At 39.6% G+C, this 26,285-nt stretch overlaps 1 protein-coding gene across 3 annotated transcripts in view; it reads left to right on the forward strand.

Annotated features, from left to right (window-relative positions):
* TANGO6 (transport and golgi organization 6 homolog) overlaps positions 1-26,285 on the forward strand; it is a 190,026-nt gene that overhangs the window by 93,724 nt on the left and 70,017 nt on the right. For all 3 annotated transcript variants that reach the window (XM_007090410.3, XM_042969157.1, XM_042969156.1), the window contains exon 15: positions 15,757-15,897. In XM_007090410.3, the coding sequence (XP_007090472.2) occupies positions 15,757-15,897 (141 nt within the window). The remainder of the gene's footprint in view (positions 1-15,756; positions 15,898-26,285) is intronic.

The following is a 26,285-nucleotide window of genomic DNA, read 5'->3' on the forward strand; positions in this document are numbered from 1 at the left end:
AGACAGCTCAGCTGAAAACAACTATTATGCAGGATAACATATTTAAAACACTTAAAAAGCTAAAAAGCATTAGAGGGCTAACAAGAAAACAGACTTCCCAAACCAACATCTTAAGTCAAAATCCTGAAAGGTAAACTGACGACTGTAAGAACCTGCATTTGACCTGCGGGCATTTGATGAAATTAAGCTGTGAGTTTCAAAGCTTTGAAGGGCAAGTTGCAGACATGAAAGCCCAAATCCAACCTGAAGTGGGGAGTCGAATAGAAGACCTCCAACTTTATGCTTAGACTCCAAATAAATACACCTTCAGGTGGATGAGAAGGGCCTGGGAAGGCATCGTCTTGGCACTAAGCAGAGCAGTAAGGAAAGAAAACCTGTCCCTGTGAGGTTGTAATCACTGAATGGGCTACCTCTTCTGCAGATTTGCATTATGGGATTCCACAAATTTCAAGCAGGGAATCAGAGCTTAAAATGTCTACATTGGTAATGTCTTTGGATATCTTTCAGAAACAAAACTGTATCTCCTGTGGAGGAAGGCACCTTTATCCCAGACCCCAAAGAACCCTCCCAATAAGTTTTACTTTTTACTTTTTATTTTTAATTAATTTTTTTTTTAACGTTTATTTATTTTTGAGGCAGAGAGAGACAGAGCATGAACGGGGGAGGGTCAGAGAGAGGGAGACACAGAATCTGAAACAGGCTTCAGGCTCTGAGCGGTCAGCACAGAGCCTGATGCGGGGCTTGAACTCACGAACCGTGAGATCATGACCTGAGCCGAAGTCTGACACAACCGACTGAGCCACCCAGGCGCCCCTATTTTTAGTTTTTTAATAATAAGATTGTTTTTATGGTAATATATATAACATAAAATTTGCTATTTTAACCATATTTATTCACAATGTTGTGTCATAGCTATCTGTTTCTAAAAGATTTTCATCACCCCAAATCCTGTAGCCATTAAGTAATAACTCTCCATTCCCTTCACCCATAATAATTATTTAATTAATAATTATTTTACATTTCATTATGAATAATAAGTAGTATGTAGTCACAAAATACCCAAGCACAAGGAAACAATGTCCCAAGAAGATTTTAGATATTAGAATTGTCACAGATAAATTATGAATTGACCACGCTTAGTATATTAAAATAAATGCAAGATAAGCTTGAAAATAACTTCACAGACTGGAAACAATCAAAACTGATATAGCAGATTTTGAAAAAGACAAATAGAATGTCTAAAAATAAAAAGAATAAGTAGGGGCGCCTGGGTTGCTCAGTCGGTTGGGTTTCTGACTTCGCTCAAGTCATGATCTCAGTTTGTGGGTTCACACCCCGCATCTGGCTCTGTACTGACGCTCAGAGCCTGGAGCCTGCTTCAGATTCTGTGTCTCCCTCTCTCTCTCTGCCCCTGCCCTGCTCACACTCTGTTTCTCTCTCTCAAAATAAATAAACATAGTACAAAATTAAAAAAAAAAGAATAAGTAAAATTAAAAACATAATGGATGGGTTTTACAACAGATGCAGCTGAAGAGAGAATTAATGAACCACAAAGTAGAAAGGAAAAAAATTAATGCAGAATGAAGCACAGAGAGACAATAGTTTCCAATGGAGGAGTCAAAAAGGAAAGACTAATGAATTTGATCTCTTAAAAGTTTAAAACTCACTTATGTAAAAAATAACCTTAATGAAACCGCAAAATATGATTACAGGAAAATTGGTGGCAAAAAGGACAAGCATCATTCTATAGAGACAGAAAGTAGATCTGAGGTTGCCTAGAGCTGGGGAGTCTGGGTAGAAAAAGAAACTGATTGCTAAAGGGTAGATTTCTTTTTGGAGTGATGAAAATGTCCTGAAATTAAATAGTGATATTGGTTGCACAACCATGTGAATACAGTAAAGACTACTGAATTATACACATTAAATTGTGAATTTTATGGCATGTGAATTATATTTCAGTAAATCTGTGTTTTTTTTTTACAAAAATGACAAGCCAACAGTCAATGCCTTAACTACATAAAGAGCTCATAGAGATCAATATAATAAAAATCTCTAGTAGATAAATGGATAAAAAAATAAATAGGCAATTCATGTTAGAGAAAAATAATAAGATTTTGGTAAAATATTTGACTTTTCTAATAAAGAAGGTAGGTTAAAATAATAATTAAATGTAACTTTTTATGCCATTTACAAAACACACACACACACACACACACACACACACACACACACATATTTTAAAGAGAAAATCCAGTACTGCCCAATGCACTCTTGAGCACTCTTGGTAGGGAAACTAATGGGAACATATTTGGAATTCAGTTTTGAAAATGTTTATGCCCTTGGAGTCCGTTATTTCTCTTTGGGGAATCTACCCTAAGAGTGTAAATAGGAGGTTGATGCCTATCGTAGTTCTGTCTAAAAGATCTATTAAATTTTTCCCACACTGAGTGCAGTTACCTCTTGGGCCCAGTCATAGCTCTCACTTGAAGAATCTAGTACCTTTTGCAGCACAGCTCACTTGTCCCTTCTCCAGGAAGGCCCACCCCCATCCCACACCCTTTTTTGACTCCTCTTTCTCTGTGCTGTCGTTTTCCCCAAACCTGCCATATTAACCACACTGTCTTGTGTTGTTGTTGTTTTTTTTAATGTTTATTTATCTGTGAGAGAGAGAGACAGAGCATGAGCAGGAAGGGACAGAGAGAGAGGGAGACAGAATCTGAAGCAGGGGCCAGGCTCTGAGCTGTCAGCACAGGCTCTTAGTTGTCATTGGCTGATTTGTCCTTCTCTAGCGGGACACTGTCATATTACATTTGTATCACTTAATAACAGTATCTGGCACATAATACACTATTAATAGGTGAATGCATGAAATGGAAATTCTTTCCATTGCCTTTATTTAAAGATGTTTTCCAAACATTATGATTCATGCCATAGCTGCAGAGTACTTCTATATGCTCTTATATAACTGATTTGTGTTTTTTTGCTGTGTTTCCCCTCTTTTTTTTTTTTTTAAGATTTTATTTGTTTGTTTGTTTGTTTAAGTAATCTCTATACCCATTGTGGGGCTCAAACTCACAACTCTGAGATCAAGAGGCACATGTTCCACCAAATGAGCCAGACAAGTGCTCCCCTTCTCCCTCTTTTTGTTTCTAGTGTTTATTTGTTTGTTTTTGAGGGGAGGTGGGGAGAGCGTGAATGGGGGAGGGGCAGAGAGAGAGAGGGAGACAGAGAATCTGAGCTGTCAGCACAGAGCCCCATGAGGGGCTTGAACTCACCACCCATGAGATCATGACCTGAGCTGAAGTTGACCAGTTAACCAACTGAGCCACCCAGGTGCCTCATTTCTCCCTCTTTTTAACTGAAGTCAAATTTTAAAGAAATCCTTTCTGTTTCTACCGTCCTATGTAATAATATTACTATTAAAGTGTTCAGGGTTATCATTGGACCACTTCAAATGCTCTAGTGTGAAAGCCATGACATCTGGGGAGGATGCCATCTCCCCCCATCCTCCCTTAAAAAAGAAAGCTGTTAAAATAAAATGAAATTGTCCATAATGAAAACTGTATGTGAGTGTGTGTGTGTGTGTGTGTGTGTGTGTGTGTGTGTGAGAGAGAGAGAGAGAGAGAGAGAGAGAGAGAGAGAGAGAGAGATTGATTCAAGGAATGGTGTATGAATGAGCAGGCACTAAAATGTTGGTGTTGATTTCAGGTAATTAAAAAAAATACTAGATTATAATTTATATACCATACAATATGCCCTTTAAATGTCAACTAGGATAGCTATTAGTATATTCACACAGTTGTGCATCCATCACCACAGTCAATTTTACACCATCTTCATTACCTTAACAGAGACTCACTTCCCTTAACTTTCACTCCTCAATGCTCCCTCCCATACCTCCCAAAGGTGATTTTTATTTTACTTTCTTCTTTTGCTTTTCTCTAGTATTTGAATCTTTTACTGTGACCATGCATTATTTATGCCACCAGGGTTAAAAAACAAAACAAAACAGTCAAGTTATTTTGATTGCGCAAGCAAATTTTTAAAGGTTTCTCCTTTCCCCTCTATTTATGGGTGTCCTACTTAGCACAGGGATTTTAACCTGAGGGCTGTGTGGACTCCTAGAGGGTCTGTGACTAGGTCTGGTCACTCCCAGAAATTACAGGCAGGGTCTATGTGTGTATGTGCCTTTATCAGAGGAGAAGGGGCTCTGTGGGTGAAGTTTATAATAGCTCTGCCTGGTTTCCATGTGAAACTACAGTTTAAGTCCTACACGTCATGGTTACTGATTTGACAACAAACACTTTCCAAGCAAGTCCTAGCCTGGAGTGCCTATCACAGACTTGCCTAATCATCTCATCAGGACTTCTGCTAGGCTTAACTAAGGAAAAAAGGAGCATTTCATTAGAGTTTATATCTTGCCTGTATCACTGCTTGGTGCCCAAAGCACAGAGCAAGTCCCCTAGCTCCGAGACACTGGAGAACATGAGAGATCAGCCCTGTCTTGTTAGAGCTTCAGGCCAGGCAACAACTCCCCCGGGAGGCGTTGCTTCCCTCGGAAGGAATGAGAACCTGACGCATCCATCAGCTCTGCTGATTCTGCAGCTTCTCCTCACGTTCGCTTGAGGTGAAATGCCAGTAGAAAACGGGAGAAAATGAGTCCGCGGTTTAGGTAGATACTCCTCCTGCAGGACCACCCATCTTGGGATCTGGAGGAGATGTAGAGACTTTTATTTTTTGCCAAGATTCAGCTAAAAGAGAACCATTCACTGTTTTATGGGAAACTAGAAGCCCCTCTTTTCTTTTTATCAGGAAGTGTTTTGATATCATAAAGAGAATGTTAATGTATTTTTTTTTAACTCTGGGAAAGCTACATAAAGAGAATTAAACAAATGGCATCCTGCTTTTTTATTTCTCACCCTGGAACAGCTGAAATGTGAGTTTTTCGGATGTGTAGGGCAGTGATTACCCTCAAAGCAGCGGTAATTGCTATTTTCTTTTCCTTCCTTCCTCGCTTACGCCTTCAGCCAGTATTAGGGCAGCTTTGTGCATATTTCTGCACATACAACAGAATGCTTGATCATTGTGGTGGTGTTGAGGCTCAGTGTTTCTCAGCTCTCTTCCTTACCCCTTCCTCTCTGTCACCCACAGGTGTTCGATAGAGGCAGCCCTGTCTGACAAGGTGGACTCTAAGCTTTTTGGTGCTGTTTTGGATTTTATTTATTTGGGGAGCATAGTAGAATAAGAGATTTAGGGGACTTGCAGTAACAGGTAGAGTGGAGGTGTTTGAGAATCACTGGTTAAGTGAAGAAATGGGCAGAAAACATGAGTAGACACTTCCCTAAAGAAGACATCCGGATGGCCAACAGGCACATGAAAAGATGCTCAACGTTGCTCATCAGGGAAATACAAATCAAAACCACACTCAGATATCACCTCATGCCAGTCAGAGTGGCCAAAATGAACAAATCAGGAGACTATAGATGCTGGAGAGGATGTGGATAAACGGGAACCCTCTTGCACTGTTGGTGGGAATGCAAACTGGTGCAGCCGCTCTGGAAAACAGTGTGGAGGTTCCTCAAAAAATTAAAAATAGACCTACCCTATGACCCACCAATAGCACTGCTAGGAATTTACCCAAGGGATACAGGAGTGCTGATGCATAGGGGCACTTGTACTCCAATGTTTATAGCAGCACTCTCAACAATAGCCAAATGATGGAAAGAGCCTAAATGTCCATCAACTGATGAATGGATAAAGAAATTGTGGTTTATATACACAATGGAGTACTACGTGGCAATGAGAAAGAATGAAATATGGCCCTTTGTAGCAACATGGATGGAATATGCTAAGTGAAATAAGCCATACAGAGAAAGACAGATACCATATGTTTTCACTCTTATGTGGATCCTGAGACACTTAACAGAAACCCATGGGGGAGGGGAAGGGGGAAAAAAAAAAAGGAGGTTAGAGTGGGAGAGAGCCAAAGCATAAGAGACTCCTAAAAACTGAGAACAAACTGAGGGTTAATGGGGGGTGGGAGGGAGGGGAGGGTGGGTGATGGGTATTGAGTGCTCATCCTTTTGGGATGAGCACTGGGTGTTGTATGGAAACCAATTTGACAATAAACTTCATATACTGAAGAAAAAAAAAAAGAGAATCACTGGTTAAAAACTGGAACCCACGAAAATCCAAGTTCTCAATTTCCTTTTGTATGGCTCCTCTGTTACCACTAATGTCAGCAGCATCTCAAGTCAGAATCATTTGTGAATTTCATTAACATCACTTACCTCCCTTTTTGACATGCTAAATAAAGATACCAGCTAGGAATGAAGCAGTCCCTAGGAAGCCCAACTAGACTCAGTAGAGAATTCTGGCCTGTCTCTTCTGGGATGCAGTGTGCAGAGTGCCTCTCCTTCCTCTGACCTTGAAGTTGAATAGAAAGTAAATTTTATGGAGTGAGGCTAAGAGCATATACTTGAAAATGTAAGGTTTGGGGCACCTGGATGGCTCAGTCCGTTAAGTGTTCAACTTCAGCTAAGGTCATGATCTTACAGTTCATGGGTTCAAGCCCTGTGTTGGACTTCGTCCTGGCAGCAGTGATCCTGGTTGGGATTCTTTCTCCTTCTCTCTCTGACCCTCCCCCACTCTCTCTTTCTCAAAATAAATAAATAAACTAAAAAAATAAAACAATAATGTAAGGTTGCTGTCTTTGGGCTTAGGATTTGCAAAGCTATCATTATTCCAGCAGTTATTTTCTCCATGACCTCTAGGGGGGGCTGTGGCGTAGTAGAGTGCAGGTTTGCCCGTCTGTTCTGCCATGTGCCAAAGATCTTGGGTCATATTTTTCACCCATCTATCTGTTCCTCAGTTTCTCCCTTTGTAAAATTAGGAATAATAATAATAATACCTACTTCAAAAGATTGTTGGGAGCATTAAATGGATGAGTGCATATAGAAGTCATTAGAATGGACTGGCATGTTGAAAACACTCAGTAAATGTTAGGAAGGTTACTGCCTTTTCTATTAGATTTTTATTTATTGCAGTAATACTTTTTGATCCAAATGGCTCTCATTAAGTATAGTTAACTGTCAGTAAATATAGATTATTCACTCCTTTTAACATTCCCCCTCCAAAATGGGAAGTAGAAAAGAATGAAAAAAAAAATTTTTTTAACATTTATTCATTTTTGAGAAACAGAGAGAGACAGAGCACAAGTGGGAGAGGCGCAGAGAAAGAGAAAGGGAGACACAAGATCTGAAGTAGGCTCTAGTCTCCGAGCTGTCAGCACAGAGCCCGACATGGGGCTTGAACTCACAAACCACGAGATCATGACCTGAGCTGAAGTTGGCCACCCAATCAACTGAGTCACCCAGGCACTCAGGGAAATAGAAAATAATTTAAGCAAACACGTTGACATTATTTTACTGTTCGAATGTATTATTTAAATTCTTTTTTTTTTTTTTTACTTAATTTTTATTTTGAGAGAGAGTGAATGAGCAAGGGAGAAGGATAGAGGGAGAGAGAGAGAGAGAGAGAGAAAGAGAGAGAATCTTGATTGGCGCTGGGCGTGGAGCCCAATGTGGGGCTCAATCCCACAATCCTGGGATCATGACCTGAGCTGAAATCAAGAGTTGGATTAGGAGTAATAATAATACCTACTTCAAAAGATTGTTGGGAGCATTAAATGAGCCAACTGAGCCACCCAGGTGCCCCTCGAATGTATTATTTAGATCCTGATTTAAAGAGATAGACTCTAGGTACGGTTCATAACAAACCTTTAGCTGTTAACTGTGACAGTTTATTAGTCTAACCCTGTTTTTTCTTCAGGCCTGGGTAACACCAACTCATATTGTATCTTTATAAATTTGTTGGGGCTTGTCCACACTTAGCAGAGGTTTGGAGCTGTTGAGAAACTTAACATCGAATTGGCATGCTAGACGTTGTCTTTTACTCTAATTATAAAGACAGACCAGCCATCCAGTGGAATTCTCCACACTTCCTTGATTTAATAACCAACTTCCCCAGTTTGTGTAACTTCCTGGATTCTTGGAGCTGAAATTACTGTTGGCTTTCATCATAATGAGAGGGCTCTAATGTAACAACTGAAGTACCTTGCTAAAAGGAAGGGTATTTTCCTTCCCTTCAGGTTTTAGCCTTTTGTATCTTTGTGTTATAGAGCTGCAAGAGAGGATAGTCACAGATTAGTGATGATCTTTGGGAATCAGAAAGAAAATTCTCCTGTGCCTGGCCTCTTCGCTTACCCATTATTGTTCTTACAGTGAGCTTCCTCTACAGGTTAATAGCATTGTATCTTCTTTGTAGTTTCAAATATAAACTTACTTTTATTAATTTGAACATAGTTCGTAAAGAGTCACAAAGCTTATCCCCTGTCCTGCTTCTTTCCCCTTTGAAGTTCCAGTCCCCAGAGATAACCATTCCCCTCCCACCCCTTTTTAAGTAGTTTCTTCTAGTGATTACCTCCTTATTTATAAATAAATTGCTCACACATATTTCTTGTGATTTAACAAACTTTGGACATTATCTACTCATTTTCCATATGTTGGATGAGGATTTAATGCCTGCACACACATGCACACCTGTACATACCCCTTCCCTCCTGCCCTTTCCCCATCATGATTTTTGGCTACATCATTGGGCTGTATTTACTGTTGATTACTTGGATATTATTCGTTGCTGAGCCTAGTTCAGTCTTCCTTTCTTATACATTTGTTTAGTTTTCTGTGTAATTATTGCTAAGTTCTTCCTAATTATTTAACAGCTGTATCGAATACGTATCATTATGTCATTCCATCTTCTCTTTACCCAGACTTCAGCCTTTGACACCTATCCCATTCTCTTTGTCCTTGTTTTGGGGTTTATACCTTTTTATTCCTTAATTGTCACTTCAGTAGGATTTTTTAACTTATATTTTTAAAATTTATATTTGATAGATAGTATATTACATAGCTCAAAGTTCAAAAGGTAGAAACAGACACAGAATAAAAACTTTCTCTCCTATCTTTCCCCATTTTCCTCCCCAGAAATAACCGATATCATTAATTTATTGTGTATCCTTCCAGGAATATTTTATAGTATAGTTTCCTTTTGTATAGAAATGGTTGAATTCTATACACATTGTTTTGCACTTTGCTTTTTACCTAACAGTAGATTTTAGAATTTATTCTATAACAGTTCTTTTAAGCTTTTTTATTTTTTATTTAAAAAATTGTTTTTAATGTTTATTTATGTTTGAGAGAGAGAGAGAAGAGAGAGAGAGAGCATGAGAAGGGAAGGGGCAGAGAGAGAGGGAGACACAGAATCTGAAGCAGGCTCCAGGCTCTGAGCTGTCAGTACAGAGCCTGACACGGGGCTTGAATTCACGAACTGTGAGATCATGACCTGAGCTGAAGTCAGACACTTAACCAACTGAGCCACCCAGGTACCCTAAAAGCTTTTTTAAATTTTTTTATGGATACACTGTATCACATTGTGTGAGTGACCACAACTTAATCAGTCCTCTACTGATGAATACTTAATTTGTTTCCAGTCTTTTCTTTACCAGTAGTGGTAGAGTGATGATTTTGTACATAAGTAATTTTCTCCTTGTGCTTGTGTATCTGCTAGGACAAATTCCGAGAATAGAATTTCTGGCTTAACACAGGACTTAGAATTTTAGATGTATTATATTTTCTTACACTTGTAAGACAGATTCTGTGAAATGTGAAATATTTGACTTTTTTCCCATTCAAGTGACAAATCCTTTTCCCCTTCTGTCCACCCGCACCCTATATAGGGGCAACCAAAATAGGTTTGAATACAAAAGTAAGTGGATACTTTGCTCTTGGAGGTGGATTTCCCTTTATATTTAAGATGTGATATATTATTTTCTCCCCTTTTCTTCTATTCTAAAAACCTAAAAGGGTAGATATGAAATAGCTTTTATCATACTTTCAATAATAACTTTTTGGGATATAATTCACATACCATACGATTCACTCATTTAAAATATACAATTTAGTGGTTTTAGTGTATTCACAGAGTGTGAACCCATCATCACAATCATTTTAGAAGGTTTATATCGCTCCAAAGGAAACTCCACATCCATTAGCCCTCACTCCCTATTTCCCCCTACCTCCTACAGCCCTGGGTAACCACTAAATCTACTTTCTGCCTATAGATTCACCTATTCTGGATATTTCATATAAATGGAATCACACAATATGTGGGTTTTTATGTTTCTTACCGTTTTGTCTCAGAAGTACCTGAGAAGTTTGAGGGAGTAGGTGGTTTTTCAGGTTGATGTGGGCATTTGGGGAGATAGGTTGTTCTCTGCCCAGGAGAAGGGGGCAGGTTAGTTTCAAAGTGGAGATTGGCTTAGCAGATTCTTGGGAAAGAGCCAGTCAGCAAAGACATTCAGAGCTAAACTATCTTTCCTACAATGCAAGAGCATTGTGTAAGGTAAGACTATACCTAGACTATTTTTACTGCTGAAGATCTACAGAATCAGTGAACAGCTTGCTGAGGAATCATCTTGAAGTCAGTGCTGTTGGGATTAGAATACATTTCTGGCTTTGCAAGGGAAGTCTTTGGGGGAAACACACAGTTATTTTACAAAGTTGACTGTCTCTATTTTGTTGCATGATATACTTTAAATAATATTTTTTTTCAGTTGAGTTAATTTGCTTATATCCCGAGCTTTGCCAGAATATACAGATCAGAACGCTTTCATGAGCCCTAGCCGGTTTTAGATTCACCTTTACCTTCTACGTCACTTACCTGTTATACCATACCTTGAAGTGCGTAGTCATTTTCCTGCAGTCAGAGCAGGGGCAGGTATCTCTCCCAGACTCATTTGGTTCTTATTTTGCCAAAAGGATTGATGTGTCATGTTTCCTTGAAGCCTGTGCTGACCCAGAAGTTACCCCACTTTCAAATTACAAAGGAATTATCAAGTGCAAGGGACCAAGGGTCATGTGAAGGTTACGGCCGTGTTTCCTCCATTGTCAAAATTCAGGGAGCTTTCAAATAAGAAACAAAAACGGTCACACAAAATTTCATCTCTTTAATTGTTCTGCAGTCTTAACCATCATATGTAATTCTCTTTGCTCCTTGGTGTAAGAGTGAGGAGGGAGGTGCCCTTGTCCTCTAGGGATTTATAAACTCCTAGGTGGCAGCTGTATCCTAGACGGTAAAACTCAAACAGTCAGAGGGCCATTTGGCAGCAGTCTGGGGAGCAGGCCAGCAAGAAGATAAACAGTTGCTAACCTGGGACTGTGGGAAACAAGGAAACCAGGCTTTGCTATTGGCAACCTTTTAATGCAAGAGTGGAAGGATTTAAAGCTCCCTAGTGGAATTAAAAGTTTGGCATTATAGGAAAAGTACTTAAGTAAGTAAATAAATACATACATAAATAAATCATTTTTTTTTTAATCTGAAGAAGGATATGTTAGGATTCCTTTGGATGAAAAAAAAATCATATCGGCATACACATAAAAGCATATTTATTGATTTATTTATGTAGAGTCTAAGTGGGTGGAAATACAGTTGAATCCAGAGGCTCAAAGTGTGATTATCAGGTCTCTTCCTTTTCTCTTTCGCTCTCTTGGCTTGATCCTCTTCTGTGTTGGCTGTATTTTTGAGGGGGCTTTCTCCACATAGTGGCCACAGGCAGCTCTAGGCTAATAACTTCAACAGGGAAAACACTCACACACACACACCCCAAAACCCTATTTGTCCCAGTAGTTGCAATGTGGGATCCAGAATTGAGTCTCATTGCCCATTACTGAGCCCATCATTATGTGGGCTTGGGGTGGAATGTCCTAACTGGCCAGATGAGTTCACACACGAAGGGGGGAGAAAGTGGGCAGTTGGCTCCACTTAAACCACTTAGACTAAGTGTAGGAAAAGGATAGTTCCCAAAGGACCATCAGGTGTTGCTACCAGAAGACAGAGTAGATGCTATGTGCAGCCAGATCTCTGCCTGCTACAGAGAGGAAATCAAGAGCTCACCTGGTTTTGAAGTAGATAGCAAGATAATGTTGTTAGAGGTAAATATGTGTTCTCTGCTAAAGATTAATGAGAGGAAATAGGCATAAACAACGTAGGAGGGACTTCAGTAATAAATGTTTTTCAGAAAAGCTAGAAATAGATCAAAGTTTTATTAAGCAGACCCCATTTTCCCACCGATTTCCATTATAAAGTCACAACTGTATTCCTAAAAGGGAACAAATCCACCAGATTTCTCACTTGGGAACTTCTGATGAAAAAGCAGTTATGGTTGCTGTAGATCTGTGGTGCCTACCAGAGCTTGTGATGTAGCAGTGGTACAGTTCTCCCAGAACTGCGGTTACCAACTACCAATTCACTTTTGCTTTGGGCTTCTTCAGATTTGGAAGCTGTTTCCTTTCCCTCCCTTAGTAAACAATCTCCCTCCCTTTCTCTCTCCCTCTCTCTTCAGAGAGAGAGGGAGAGAGAAAGAGAAGAGGAAAGGGGCTGAGGGAGAGAGAGAGAAAGAGGAAGAGAATCTTAAGCAGCCTCCACGCTCAGCGCGGAGACTCACATGGGGCTCGATCTCGCGACACTGGGATCATATGCTCTGAGCTGAAATCAAGTCTGATGCTCAACTGACGGTGCCACCCAGGCGCCTCTATTTATCTTTTCTTAGCCACTGACATTTTTCCTTTGCTAAGATAGCTTTAACTTCATCTTGGACATCCAAGAACTTTCCCATCGTTTTGCATAATAGAGCTAACTACAAATGCAGTGTCTCATTGTGCCAACAGGGGAACTGTCTGATTCAGGTTCTGTCACAGCCTGAAACTTCCTTAAGAGCAGAGCTTTTGCTTTTATAAGATTGGAGGCCAGATAAAGGAAGTGGTGGTTAGGACCACATGCAGGGACTTCCCAGGCTTTTTGGAAGCAATGAAAAGGTAGGGGTGGGGAAGGCAGAAAAGAAGCAGGTACAGGCAGCCTTTAGCAAGTGTACTGCCTTTGTGTATATCTGACTTACCAGAGAATGGAATCACAACCTACAACATAGAAAATAGTATGTAGACTTTGCCTGCACGAATGTCAAGTTCAAACGGGAGATTGGCAAACTCAGATGAAAAATTATTAAAGATTTCTTAAGCATTTCTATTACTCCTTCCCCATCTTTCTTAATTCCTGAAATTTATATCAAGACTATATCTTTGAACTCTTTTATTAATTCATTCATTCAACAAATAGTTACTGAGTGCCTGCTGTGTGCTGGCACTCTTCTAGGCATGGAGGCTACAGCAGGGAAAAAACAAAATCCTTCACTTTGCAAATTTTACCTTCTAAGGAGGAGACTAGTCGATAAATAAGCAAATGCCATATATAATGTGTATAGTGCTAAGAAGAAAAATCAAGCATAAGGAGTGGTAGGAGAAGGAGGCTGCCATTTTATATGTGATAAGTGTGATATTTGAGCAGAGACATGATGGGGCTTGGGGAGCAAGCCCTAAGGCTACCTGTAGGAGGAGAAGCCTGGGCAGAGCGGGATGTCAGAGGAAGACAGTAGACCTGAAGCAGCGTGGTCTACTCTAAGAACAGTGAGGAGGCCAGAGGTGCTGGAGGATAGTGAGCAGGGGAGAGTAGTGGTAAAAGATGAGGTCAGTGAGTGAGCAAAGGCAGGTGGAGATGGGGTTTGCTCATAAACAAGGGAGAGGGAAACCATTGAGGGCTTTGGGCAGAAGAATGATGGGGCCTGATTTGGTTTAGCCAGATGGTTCCGGCTGTGATGAAGGTAAATGGTAAAAGCAGACGGGCCAATTAGGAGATTATTGGAGGGGAAAAAACGGAAATCAACAGGCCAGAAATAATGGACCAGAGTAGTTGAAGTAGAGGTGGTAAAAAGAAGCAGTCTCTTCCCGGATATATTTTGAAACCTGTATTTCTTTCCTTTGTTTTTCTTTTCTTCTTCCCCACTATTCTTTAAAAGCGTGTAACGTTTTCTTCCCAAGTAACCCAATTTGTATTTATATAATTTTGAGACTAGGGGCTTTATTTCTAATTCTGTCATAGATCATATATCCCCTCCTCTCTCCGTCCGTGTAAAGTTTGCTCGATATGGGGCGGGGCTCAGATAATGATTACACATCTAGGAGGTACTGGCATGATGGGAAAAGGAATCAGGAAGTGAAGGAGTCTCCCCTTATCTGCAGTTTGCCTTTCCACAGTTTCAATTAGCCTCGGTCACCTGTGGTCTGGAAGCAGATAATCCTCCTTCTGACTAAATCATCAGAAGGTCAGTAGTAGCCAAACACTGTCACAATGCCTGCGTCACTGACCTCACTTCGTCTGCTCATGTAGCCATTTTATTATCTCACGTCATCACAAGCAGAATGTGGGCGAATACAATACATTAAGATATTTTGAGAGAGAGAAAGACCACATTCACATAACACTTATGACAGTTGTTATTGTTATTGCAATTGTTCCAATTGTTCTCTTTGATTAGTTATTGTTGTTAATATCTTATTGTGCCTGATTTATAAATTAAACTTTATTAGGGGCACCTGGGTGGCTCAGTAGGTTGAATGTCCGACTTCCACTCAGGTCATGATCTCATGGTTTGTGGGTTCAAGCCCCACATCAGGCTCTGTGCTGACAGCTCAGAGCCTAGAGCCTACTTCAGATTCTGTGTCTCCCTCTTTCTCTGCACTTTCCCTGCTTGCACTCTGTCTCTCTCTTGCTCAAAGATAAATAAACATTAAATCAAAAAATAAATAAATTAATTAATTAAACTTTTTCATAGGTAGGTATGTATAGGAAGAAACATAGAATATAGAGTGTTTGGAACTATCTGCAGTTTCAGACATTCACTGCGGGTCTTGGAACATATCCCCTGCGAATAAGGGGGGGCTACTACCATACTTGGAAGAGAGACTCAAGAGCAGGACCTTCCCCACTTCTGATCAAGGAACTCAGCCATAAGTATAGGTCTCCTACTGATCATGCCCAAAATGCTCTGAAGATATTTCCTTGTGGAAATTACTCTCATCGTTGACAGTTTTACAGAGAATACTCATATTGGAACAGAGAACCGCAGCAAAGACAGGAAGCACTGCTGTGCTTTGGCAGGAATAATACTAGTCATAGAACCATAGAGTCTCAGACTTGGAGGGCTCTCTGGAGGGTATTTAATCCAGTCTTCTCCTGCTGCTTGTGAATCCCTGCCACAATATATAATTATCTACCCTCTGCTTTAAGAGACTAGAATCCAAGGGCGCCTGGGTGGCTCATTTGAGCATCAGGTTGAGCGTCTGACTTTTGATTTTGGCTCCAGTCATGAACCCAGGGTGGTAGGATTGAGCCCCAAGTCAGGCTCTGTGCTGAGCATGGAGCCTACTTAAGACTCTCTTTCTCTCCTTCTCTCTCTCCTCCTCTCTCCTCCTCCCCCTCTCTCTCTCCCTCACTTGCACTCTCTCTGTCTCTCTCTCTCAAAAAAAAAAAAGAGTCTAGAATTCATAAATCATAGAATGCCAGTGCTGGAAGTGATCTTAGAGAACACATAGGACCGAGACTAGAAGAATCCAGGAGTCTGAACTCCCAGACCCGTGTTCTCTGCTCTCACTATGCTGTCATTCCAAATAAAGGGCAGCCCTTCCTGGTAGAATTACAGAGGTGGGTTTAAGTGTCTCAGTGTTCATCCCGTCACAGGCTGTCTGGGTTTATTTGCTTTCCAATTTTAAACCATAATGAATCCTTTCTTTTTATTTTTAACCCCAGGGGTTGCCTTGCTCTCAGATGTGTACCCTGAGAAAATCTTGCTTGGCCTGTTGGCTCAGTATGACGGTGGTAAAGACAAGCACACGCCAGAGACCAGAATGAAAGTCGGGGAAGTCCTGATGCGAGTTGTCCGGGCATTAGGTGAGTTTTCCACGGCCTGGAAAATGGTGGGGGGCAGTATGGCTTCGGAACCAAAGTCTGTGTACCTTGGAGGTTTCTTATGCTAGCAAGGGGAGGACAGTTTCAGGGCTGAGATGAACTACTTCCTGCTCAAGGATTTAGCAACAATCCACACGCCCACTAAGGGATTGGCAGCAATAGTGCCTGTTTTCCTACCACTGCTTGTTCTCCGCCCCTCAGCTATGTTGGGGCCTGATTTTCGTTGGAGCTGGAATGAGAAGTTTCACACTGGCTGAGCAGCAGCAGGAGGAATGTCAGACAGGGAAGGAATAGCACTAGCTCTTGTTGAATGGCTACTGTGTGCCAGGTCGTCTGCATATATAGTCTCATCTAGTTTTCCTAACAAATGCTACAGAGAGGCTGTTGTTAGACCCGTTTTATAGGTGAGGAAATCGTGGTGCAGAGACCTTCAGCAGTTTGTCCCCAGACACTTTCAGCTGGTAAATAGTGGTGCTGAGAATTGAACCCCCCAACTCAAAGGACGTTGCTCCAGACTACATAAGCTGAGAGTTGTAAGTAAGAGCATGAGCTCCTGGGTCACAATATCTGGGTTCAAATCTCAAACTGCTGCTTATTGGCTATGTGACCATGGAAACATTTCTTAACCTCTTGGTACTTCAGTGTCATCGTGTATAATATGAGGATATTAATAGCACTTACCTCATAGGGCTATTGTAAGGATTAAATAAGGTAATACTTGGAATAGTGTTTGGCACACAGTACAGGCTCAATAAATTTTCATTTTTGCTAACAAGAAAGATTGCTTTTTTAAAGAAAAGAAATACTTTATTATTTACTACTTATTGAGTACCCTTAAGGGGCTGGGAGATGGGACACTGGGGAGTCAGGACAAAGAAAACAATTGTTCACGTTAAAGATGGGGGTTAAATTAAGATAAACTAACAAATTTCTCCATAAGCCAAAAAGTATACTGTTGTTATTTTTATATCGGGCTATATAACATAGAATTAGGAGGGGGTTCTTTAACTTGCATTACATAAACTTAGCCATTGACTGCTACACTGAATATAGATAGCTTGAAGCCTTAAAATAAGGCAAACCAGTCGTTCAAGTGTGGCCAGTGGTATATAGTATCCATTGAGCCAACCAGCTGCCATGTTGAACTTGGAGAATTAAGGTGTGTTTGGGGGCCATATTCTCACTCTGTATGTCTGTGTCACATTACATTAAGAGATGTAGTAGCATGAGTGGTTAATATTTTGGCCTGAAAACAATGCCACACAGAACTGGACTTCTTCTTTAATCTAGATCAGCATCTTCTCAAGCACCGATAGATTTGTTCTCGGCCCTTTAGTAATTCCATCATGTATCCCCTAGCCTGTGACCTAAGGCAGAGAGAGAAGTGATCTCAGCTTCAGTTTAACTAATTTGTCTGTGAGCTCATAAATGTTACTCTACCCAATAGGTGAAGATTTTGGAGAACAAAATAGCTTTTTGCCACTTTCTTTGAGAAATCACACTGATTTCTTCTTTACCAGCATTCAAAGTATTTACAAAGCTTCTGAATAACCATGCATTATTTCTTCAGATATAGCCCTGAATTTTCCTAATTTCTGGGCGTCCCTCCTGGTTAAAAAAGAGGACCTAGATCTCTACCCACTTAAATAATTTTTTTCTACCTAAATCTTTTGATTAGTGAAAGAAAAATCTCATGAAAGTGAAATTTAGAAAAAAAAAATGTTTTCTAGTCTTTAAAGAAAGACCAACTTTCTATATTTGCCTTAGTCCTAAATATGGATCCGAAACATACCAGACAAGTGCACCATTATAAGAAATCATTCTCTCACAGGAGGTGTGAATGTTAAGCTTCAAGTATCTCAGGTCCAAGTGCAACCTGTGACTTCTATTTGCGTCTATCATTGGGATTATCGGAGCTAAGAAGGAACGTATGCCATACATAGACTACATCAGTGTAACATGTACTTTCTCTGTAACTTCTCGTAGACCTCTACCGCTGGGATGATGAACACCGAAATGCACGTTTCTCGGTCTCTAGTGACCAGGGGTGGGAGTGGAGGTGAAGAACTGGGTGGATTGGGAAAGAGGCCTTACTCCACCTTACATGTGCCTATAATTACCCCAATTCCCAAAACAGTCTTTTGCGGGCTATTTCAAAGAAAACTCCATCAATTCTCAAAGTTCTAATGTTTCCATAGCCTACTCTTTTGGGTATCCAGCCATAGATACCGCCTTTAGCTTTACCTGCCAGTTTCTAATTCACATTACCAACATGTCCAAGTGCGGAGACGAGGTGGCTTGCTGAAATCCTTTCACTGGAGTTAAAGCCCGTTTTTACAACATAGCCAGTATTCTTAGTTTACCAGTGATATGGAAATCTCTGTGGACAGCCTCTCTGGAAGGCTTCCTTAATAAGTACCCTGCTTTCATTGGCCTGGGACTTGCTCTGTCCCCACGCCCAGCTCTTCTTTGCAGCAGGGGGAGTTCCACAGGAGAACGAGGCCCACGGGTGGGAACCGGGTGCAGGACACTGCTGCTTCCTCTTGGCATCATGCCTAGTTCCCCAAGCACGTCTGCTTTCCTTCCTGCTGCTAGATGCTGGTGAAAATCAGGAGCTTTTTTCTTGCCATTTTTAAAAACGGAGGTATCACACACACACAGTGAAGTATATGAAGTATACTAACGTCAGTGTAGAAAGCTTGTAGTAGCCCATGAAGTTTCCTTTTGTCCCTTCCTAGTCTCTACCTGCCCCAGAGGTAAGCACTATTCTAAACTTTTTGTCACTGTCCATTTATTTTGATTGTTCTCAAACTTCATTTTCATGGACTCAAATCCCCATATTTCTAGTATGCCAACAGATCTAGACACTTTTGTAAATTGGGGTCAAATTTGGGGGCTAAAAATACTTCATAGGCATGCTGTGTATGGTCTTTCCTGTTGTCTCACAAGAGGAGGTACATAATGTCTGGTCGTCTCATTTTAGTGGTGCTGAGAGCGATTAGTGGTGTTTCTAGTCAGGTACATCTGTTATAAACTTCTCCATCAACCTTCCTCCTCATGGTTTTAAGTAACCATTGATCGTTGTAGCCTAGATCCATTATTTCATAAGGGTTGTATATTTTTTTTAGACATTAAGAAACAGCTACAGAGAGGGCTACTAACTTGCCTAATGTCACACAGCTAATTAATGGTAGATCCCGAATTTGAACTCAGACAGCTTGACTCCAGACCCAGTCTTATTACCCAAAACAGTGTTGCATCCTGAATATTCTCCCATGTTATTAAGCACCTTTTTCCTGTCATTAACATGGACATTTTCCACATCCTCTGTAATTTTTAATGATTGCATGGTAATATATCATTTGAATGTACCATAATTTTTTCAAGTGACCAACTTACAGGTTGGTCCGAGTTTTTGCTGTTATGAATTACATTAAGATGAATATCCTTGTAGCTAAATCCTTTGTGCAGATTCATGATCATTTCCTAGGAAAACAATTTTCTAAAAGTAGAATTTGTTAAAAGCATGTGCATATTTTTAAAGATATTTATTGCTAAGTTGTCTTCCAGGGAGGTTGTGCCAGTTTATTTATTTAAAATTTTTAATTTGAGTATAGTTGACACACAATGTTAAAGTAGTTTCAAGTGTACAACATAGCGATTTGAGAAGTTTATACGTTATACTGTGCTCGCTACAAGTATATCCACCATCTGTCAACCATATAATGCTGTTACAGTATCATTGACTGTATTCCTTATGCTGTGCCTTTTGTTCTTGTGACTTACTCATTCCATGGAAGCCTGTACCTCCCACTCTCCTTTAGCCATTTTGCCCGTCCCCCTGGGATTGTGCCAGTTTATATTTCAGTGTTTGAGTGATACCCTTGTCCGTACTGTATATGCCATGTATTATCATTTTTATCAAGCACATGTATAAAGAAATGCTACCTTGTTTTTACTTCCATTAATTCCATTGATAAGGTTAAACATTTTTCATATATTTATTGACTAAATTTTGTATGTGGAGAGTGTGTGTGTGTATGTGTGCGTGCGTGCGTGTGTGTGTGTGTGTGTGTGTGTGTAAATTGGCTTTTCCTATTCTTTCTCCATCTTTCTGTTGGGGGTATTGATTTTGTTATATGATTTATAAAACCTTTACCTATTTAAAAATTGTGAACCACTGAAATTTATGTTGTGACTATTTTCTATGGGTTGCTTACATTGTAGTTGTGTTCATACTTTCTGTTTCCCTTTATTTTGAAACACAGAAGTTATTTATTTTGATGTAGGCAAATCTATCTACTCCTTTATGGTTTTTCTTCCTATAGGAAGGCTTTCTCAAACCAAGATTATATATTAATCTGTATGTTTTAATCTCTACTCTTCAATGTAGAAAATATTGTGGAGAGATTTTGGTTTCATTTCTTTTATTTAAGGAACTGTTTAGTTTTTTATTGTACTTTGAGAAATTTAATCTTAACACATTGCTAAATTACCAATCACTCCAAATGTTTCTCCATATGTTTCCTCTTATATGGCCCAGTGTCGATGTTGACAATAACCTGTGGACTGTTATCTGTCATTGCAGTTTTTAAAACTTCTTTTAAAAATATATCATTAGAATACTGTGCCCAAGATAGTGAATCGGCAATTGGGACATTACTTAAAAAGTAGAATTAAAGTGAAGAGGATTGAATACATATGCGACGGTATTTCCTTCTGAGGCCGCCTGGAGCATTATTCCTGATCTGATGAAGACTACACAGCTTTCTCACATATGCCAGATGCAATATCTGCTTTCTCTTCAGCAGGGCTGAACAAACATTGCCCCGTCCTTTGTTCTCTAGATTAGTGATTTTCAAATAGGGAGGCAGGGGAAAGAATTTTGCTCCCTAGGAGATATCTGGAGACATTTTTAGTTGTTACAACTGGGGGCAGGAGAATATTACTGGCCATTTAGTGGGTATAAGGCAGGGATGCTCCTCAACAGCCTACAGTGAGTATACAGGACAGCCCCCTACAATGTAGAATGATCTGGCCCGGAATGTCAGTAGGGCCCCATGTTGATATACCCTGTTGTAGAGCTCATGTGGACCATTCTGTTTCTGCTTTATAACCTTACTCACATGTGATAAATGCAGGACTACAACATACAATTATGCACGTTGTTCACAGCCATAAAAGTTCTAAGAGGTGTTATTGTATGAATGGCATGCCCTGGAGTTGTACAATATTCAGTCATCCTGGTGGCCTTGACCGAATTTCCAGCCTATCTCCCATCTGTTACTTTTTATATTGCCATCTCACTGGAGAGAGTTTGAAAAAGTTATTTGTTCCTTTCTGTAATATATTTACACATCCTTTTGGATGTGGGAGCTTGTGCACCTGGTTTATCTATTTTATACCAATCTTATGACCGTAATTTCCAGTGATATCTTCTCTGATACCTGCTGAATTCGGGAGTTGTCCTTATTAAAAAGCCTGTGTCTACCTTTGAGGTGATTATATATGCCTCCTACCCTTTCTTGCCTTCCTTTTACATTTAATGGACCATAATATGAACTAAATTATATTTTTAAATTATCTCTTATATTTAGGGAAGATTTATATACTTTTCCAGCATCTATTTCATATTCTTAGAAAGGAGAGAGAAGAATACATGAGGTTGCTTTTTATTTGTACGTGGCTCTCATGTGAATCCAAAGCTTAGGTCAGAAATCCTTGACAGGAAAACAGTTTCCACCTCTGCCCATAATAATACCCAAACATTTTCTGCATTCTAATTTAATTTCCTGCTTTTGTCAAGTTCTAAATAATATAAATTCTTGGGTTATATGATAGCTCTTCCTAATACTCAAAGGTTTGTTTTTTGTTTTTAGTCTTGAGTATACTTATTTTTTTCTTAATCTTGGGGGTAGGAGTATCAATATAGTTTAGTTCAGAAATGTTTTTTGATTAGCTACTAAATGGCAGATTCTGTACCTGGGGCTGGAAGTAAGAGCCTGAAGAAGCCATAGTCTCTTCCTGCAAGGAGCTTACAGTTTAGTAGGAGAGAGTGACTCATACACAGACCACCTCTGTCAGGTGGTCTGCTTGTGGAGGGCGCTGTAGGAGCGCAGGGGAAGTGGTCTTTGTCCTTTTTCTTGAGATCCTGCAGTTGAATGTGGCACTGTACTATGGGGCTGCATCAATTCCTTGTCCTTATCACCACACCGCAGGCCAATTTTTGAAAAATAGCTTTTTGTCTGATAGTTTTCAGAGATTTTCAACTCACAGCATATGTCTGAATTAAGTTAAAGGGTAGGTCGGACATGTGAATAATTGGATAGTCTGGGAGTTGAGTATTTATAGATTTCAGCAGCAATAGACAACAGTCAAGGGTTAGAGTTTTCATATTCCAAAAGGAGAAATTTTTCAGCAAAATTCAGAGGATCAAATGAAATGCTTCTTGCCAAGTCTGCCTAGGTTAGTATCAATATAGTTCAATGTAACGGATATTTATATTAATATAAACTGGAAATACTAATCTGGCTGGAATTGAAGGTTGAGGCCCAGACCGAATAGCTATTTTTTTTTCTCATCTTCCTTCTCTTTTTCTTACTCATGTCGAATTTTTTTGAGAGGTGTAACTTTAAAATCTATTTATAGACCTTTTTCATAATTGTATCAGTAATCCATGGTCATCTTGGACAATTTGGAAGATATGAAAAAGTATTAAAAAAGGTGATCACTAATAGTTCCACCATTCAGAAGTAACCACTCTTTGTTTACATTTTGATGTCTTCTTCTAGTTTCCTTTTCTTTCTCATAATCGTAATCATACTGTATGTATACTGCTTTTTTTTCATTTAACATTACTTATAAGCACTTTTCCATGTCGTTAAAATTTTGAGAATATAAGATTTATTGGTTGTATTATAATCAATAGCTTGAATTTATCATAATTTTATTTAATTATCTTTTAGAAAGAGATTATTGTTTATTAGGTTATTTCCAGTTCTTTACTTTATGAGGAACTTTATGAGGATTATGAGGTGTGCTATTGATTATTCTTGTACATAAATTCTTTTGGTAAGTCATTGATTCTTTCCTTAGGATTGGTTCCTACAAGGAAAATTACTAGGTCAAAAAGTATATGCATGTGCTTAAGGCTCTTGATATTTAGAGCTAAGTTGCCCTCCAGAGATGTGTACTCTTAGCAGTGAATGAGACTGCTAAGTTCTCACAGAGAAAAAATCTTCCATGACTTCAGACCAAACTTCTAACCCTAACCAGCCATCTCCAAAATGTGTACCTTTGCTTCCAGAATGAATGGAGGAACCTGTCAGAGAATGTTGGTCCGTGGGTGGGTAGATGAAAAGAGGAAGAAGCGAGGGAGGGAGGGAAGGAGGGGGAGAAGGAGGGAAGGACTGATGGATGGATGGAAGGGTGGATACATGACTCAGTGTGAAACCACTGCTGCTCCAGAAGCGCACCTCAGATCTGGTAGTGTCATCATGATATGCAAAGAACAGTACGCAATTATTTTTAGAGGCAAAACGTAGTCTTCTAATCAGCAAGCTCAGACAAGTTCCAGTTTACTGTAGGTCAGAAACTTCTAAAAATGAGAGTGAAAATAGAAAGCCATAGTCATGTTGCTCCATCTGAAGAATTTACCTTCAGTGAACCCTGTAGGAAAGATCAGGAATTAATATTTGGAATGAGGAATGAGGGGAGAGAACCAAATCTCTTGTCTCTGTTGGAGTATGCTATGGGAAGTAGAGTATCACCTGGGAATAGTGGGGCAAAACAGCTTATATTTCCAGGTTAAAAGGCACTTCTTCTCAAATTACTCTATATTCCAAGAAAAGGGTGGGTCCTGTGCTTGAGGGTATATTTCTAACTCTTAAAACCTGTAAAACACCCTTATTTAATGTGCTCTGTCAACTTTTCCATATTACCTGCTTGATTTTTTAAGTTTTAGTTCAGCAGTCACTGCTACCTTAGAGTTCATCCAAATCGTGAGCAACCCATGATCCCATCTAGCTCAGGTGAAGCCCATAATGTGACTTTAGAGAACCTATCGTCTTCCCAGAGAGGAGGGAATTCAGCCCCAGATTCTGCTCTGACAACCACCTTCTTCTAGCCAGTTGTAGAAAATAAAGGAAGATGGGATAATTGGATTTGTCTAGTAGGTTACTCTGATTTCCAGTTGGTTTGGCCTGGGAGTTAAGATGAGAGGAGGATCTTTTATTATTATTATTATTTTTAATTTTAATTTAAGTTTTAGTTAACATACAGTGCAAAGTTTGTTTTAGGAGTAGAATTCAGTGATTCATCACTTACATTCAACACCCAGTGCTTATCACAAGTGCTCTCCTTAATACCCACCTCCCGTCTAGTCCATCCCTCACCCACCTCCCTCCAGCAGCCCTCAGTTTGTTCTGGATCATTAAGAGACTCTTGTAGTTTATTTCCCTCTCTCCTCTTTTCCCCGTTTCCCGTAGAGGAGAGGAGCTTTTAAATGACTATAATATTGTTATAGTATGGATGTATCACACAGTTTTTACCATTTATTTAACCATTCCTCTGTGCTTGGACCTTCAGTTTTTTCTGATTTGTGTTTCCTATGGCATACAGACTGCAATATGAATTCTCATATATGTGTGCAAACAGAAATATATATTAATATGTATATATGCATTTTCTGTATATATGTACATGCTAAGTACTGGGCCTTTATTTCTGTAAGATCGATATTTGCCAAAGTGGAATCACTGGCTCAAAAGCTGTTTATATTTTAAATTGTTTATATACTAACAGATTACTTCCTAAAATTGTGGGTGAGCTAGAGCTCTTTGGACCCCCTGCTATGTGTGTTGGCAGATAGAGAAAAATATCTTTTGAAAATTGTGTTTTTCAAAGGGAACAGACTAAGCAAGTTCTTTGTTGTGTGTTATTTTCTTTGTCTTGATTGCAATGGGGGGAAAAAGTCTTGTTTTTAAGAAATACATTATTAATACATCTTGCTCTTAAGCAATTTACAAGACTAGTCAAGGAATGACAAATCAGCTATAGAACTATCTTACTCAACAAAATTTGTTCAAAGGTGCAGCATCGTATCGTTCACTTCAAGGGCATTCTAATTAGGTAGTTTCCAGAAATATTTTAACTTTTACTTTAGTGATGAAAAAATTTTACTTTGTGGGCTTTTCTTTCATAACACGTTTTGGCTCTCTTCTGTGTCGTAAACAACCCCAGAATTTAATGGCTTAAAGCAACAACCATTCGTTTGTTCAGAATTCCGTAATATGTATTAAGCTTGGCAGCGCAGCCCGTGTCTGCTTCACATGGAGGTGTCTGGGCTCAGCTGGTGGTTCTTCTGCTGCGTGGAGTGTAGCCTGGGCTCACCCAGGAGGCTGCACTTGGCTGGGGTGCTGACTGGGGCAGCTTAGTGCTCTTCCACATGGTTATTATCTTCCCTGTGTGTGGACACTCATCATTTGGTAGTTACCATGCCTATTAAGAGCTCAACCTAGAACTGGCTTAGTATGACTTCTGCCACATTCTACTATCAAAGTAAGTTGCACATCCAGCCCAGGTTCAAGGGGAGGGGAAGTAGCCTCTAATTTTTGATGAGAGAAACAGCACTGTGTTCAGGGATGGTGTGTTGGCAGCCATACCTCTGTGTACTAACTACCACACTACCAAAAATAGTGGTGGTTATTGCCACAAGCCGAACAATACGGGTAAAGGAAAGTCCAGTCTCTCCCAAATATTCGTTACATTTACTATTCTTACCTCCCAAGGAAAACAATGATAATAGTTTGGTATACATTCTGTCATACCTTTCCCTGTGCTCCCATAGGTACATGCAGACATATATGGGCTTTTTCCCTCTTTTACAAAAACAAATTTTAATACTATTACCATTACTCTTAATATTAGTACATGCTATTAATCTGCAATTTCCTTTCTTTGAAGCCAACTTTACCAAGGTATACTTTACATACAATCAAATGCTCCCATTTTAAGTGCACATTTCAACAAAGTTGGATATAAATCCATGTAACCATCACTACAGTCAAAGTATAGAACATTTTCATCACCTCAAAAAGTTCCTTTGTGCTCAAATTATCTCCCATGTCCCATTCCACACTCCACCCCAGGGAACCCCTGGTGAATTCTGTTACCATGGGTTAGATCTGTCTTTTCTAGAGTTTTACGTAAATGGAGTTATAAAATGTGTACCCCTTTGGGTTTACTTCTTTTGCTTAGCATGCTGTTTTTGAGATTCATCAACGTTGTTGTGTCTATCGTTAGTTCACTACCTTTTATTTCTAAGTAATATTACTTTATATGAATATACTACAATTTGTTCACACATTTAC

The sequence above is a fragment of the Panthera tigris genome, chromosome E2 (assembly GCF_018350195.1).
Source record: "Panthera tigris isolate Pti1 chromosome E2, P.tigris_Pti1_mat1.1, whole genome shotgun sequence".
NCBI classification, from domain to species: domain Eukaryota; kingdom Metazoa; phylum Chordata; class Mammalia; order Carnivora; family Felidae; genus Panthera; species Panthera tigris.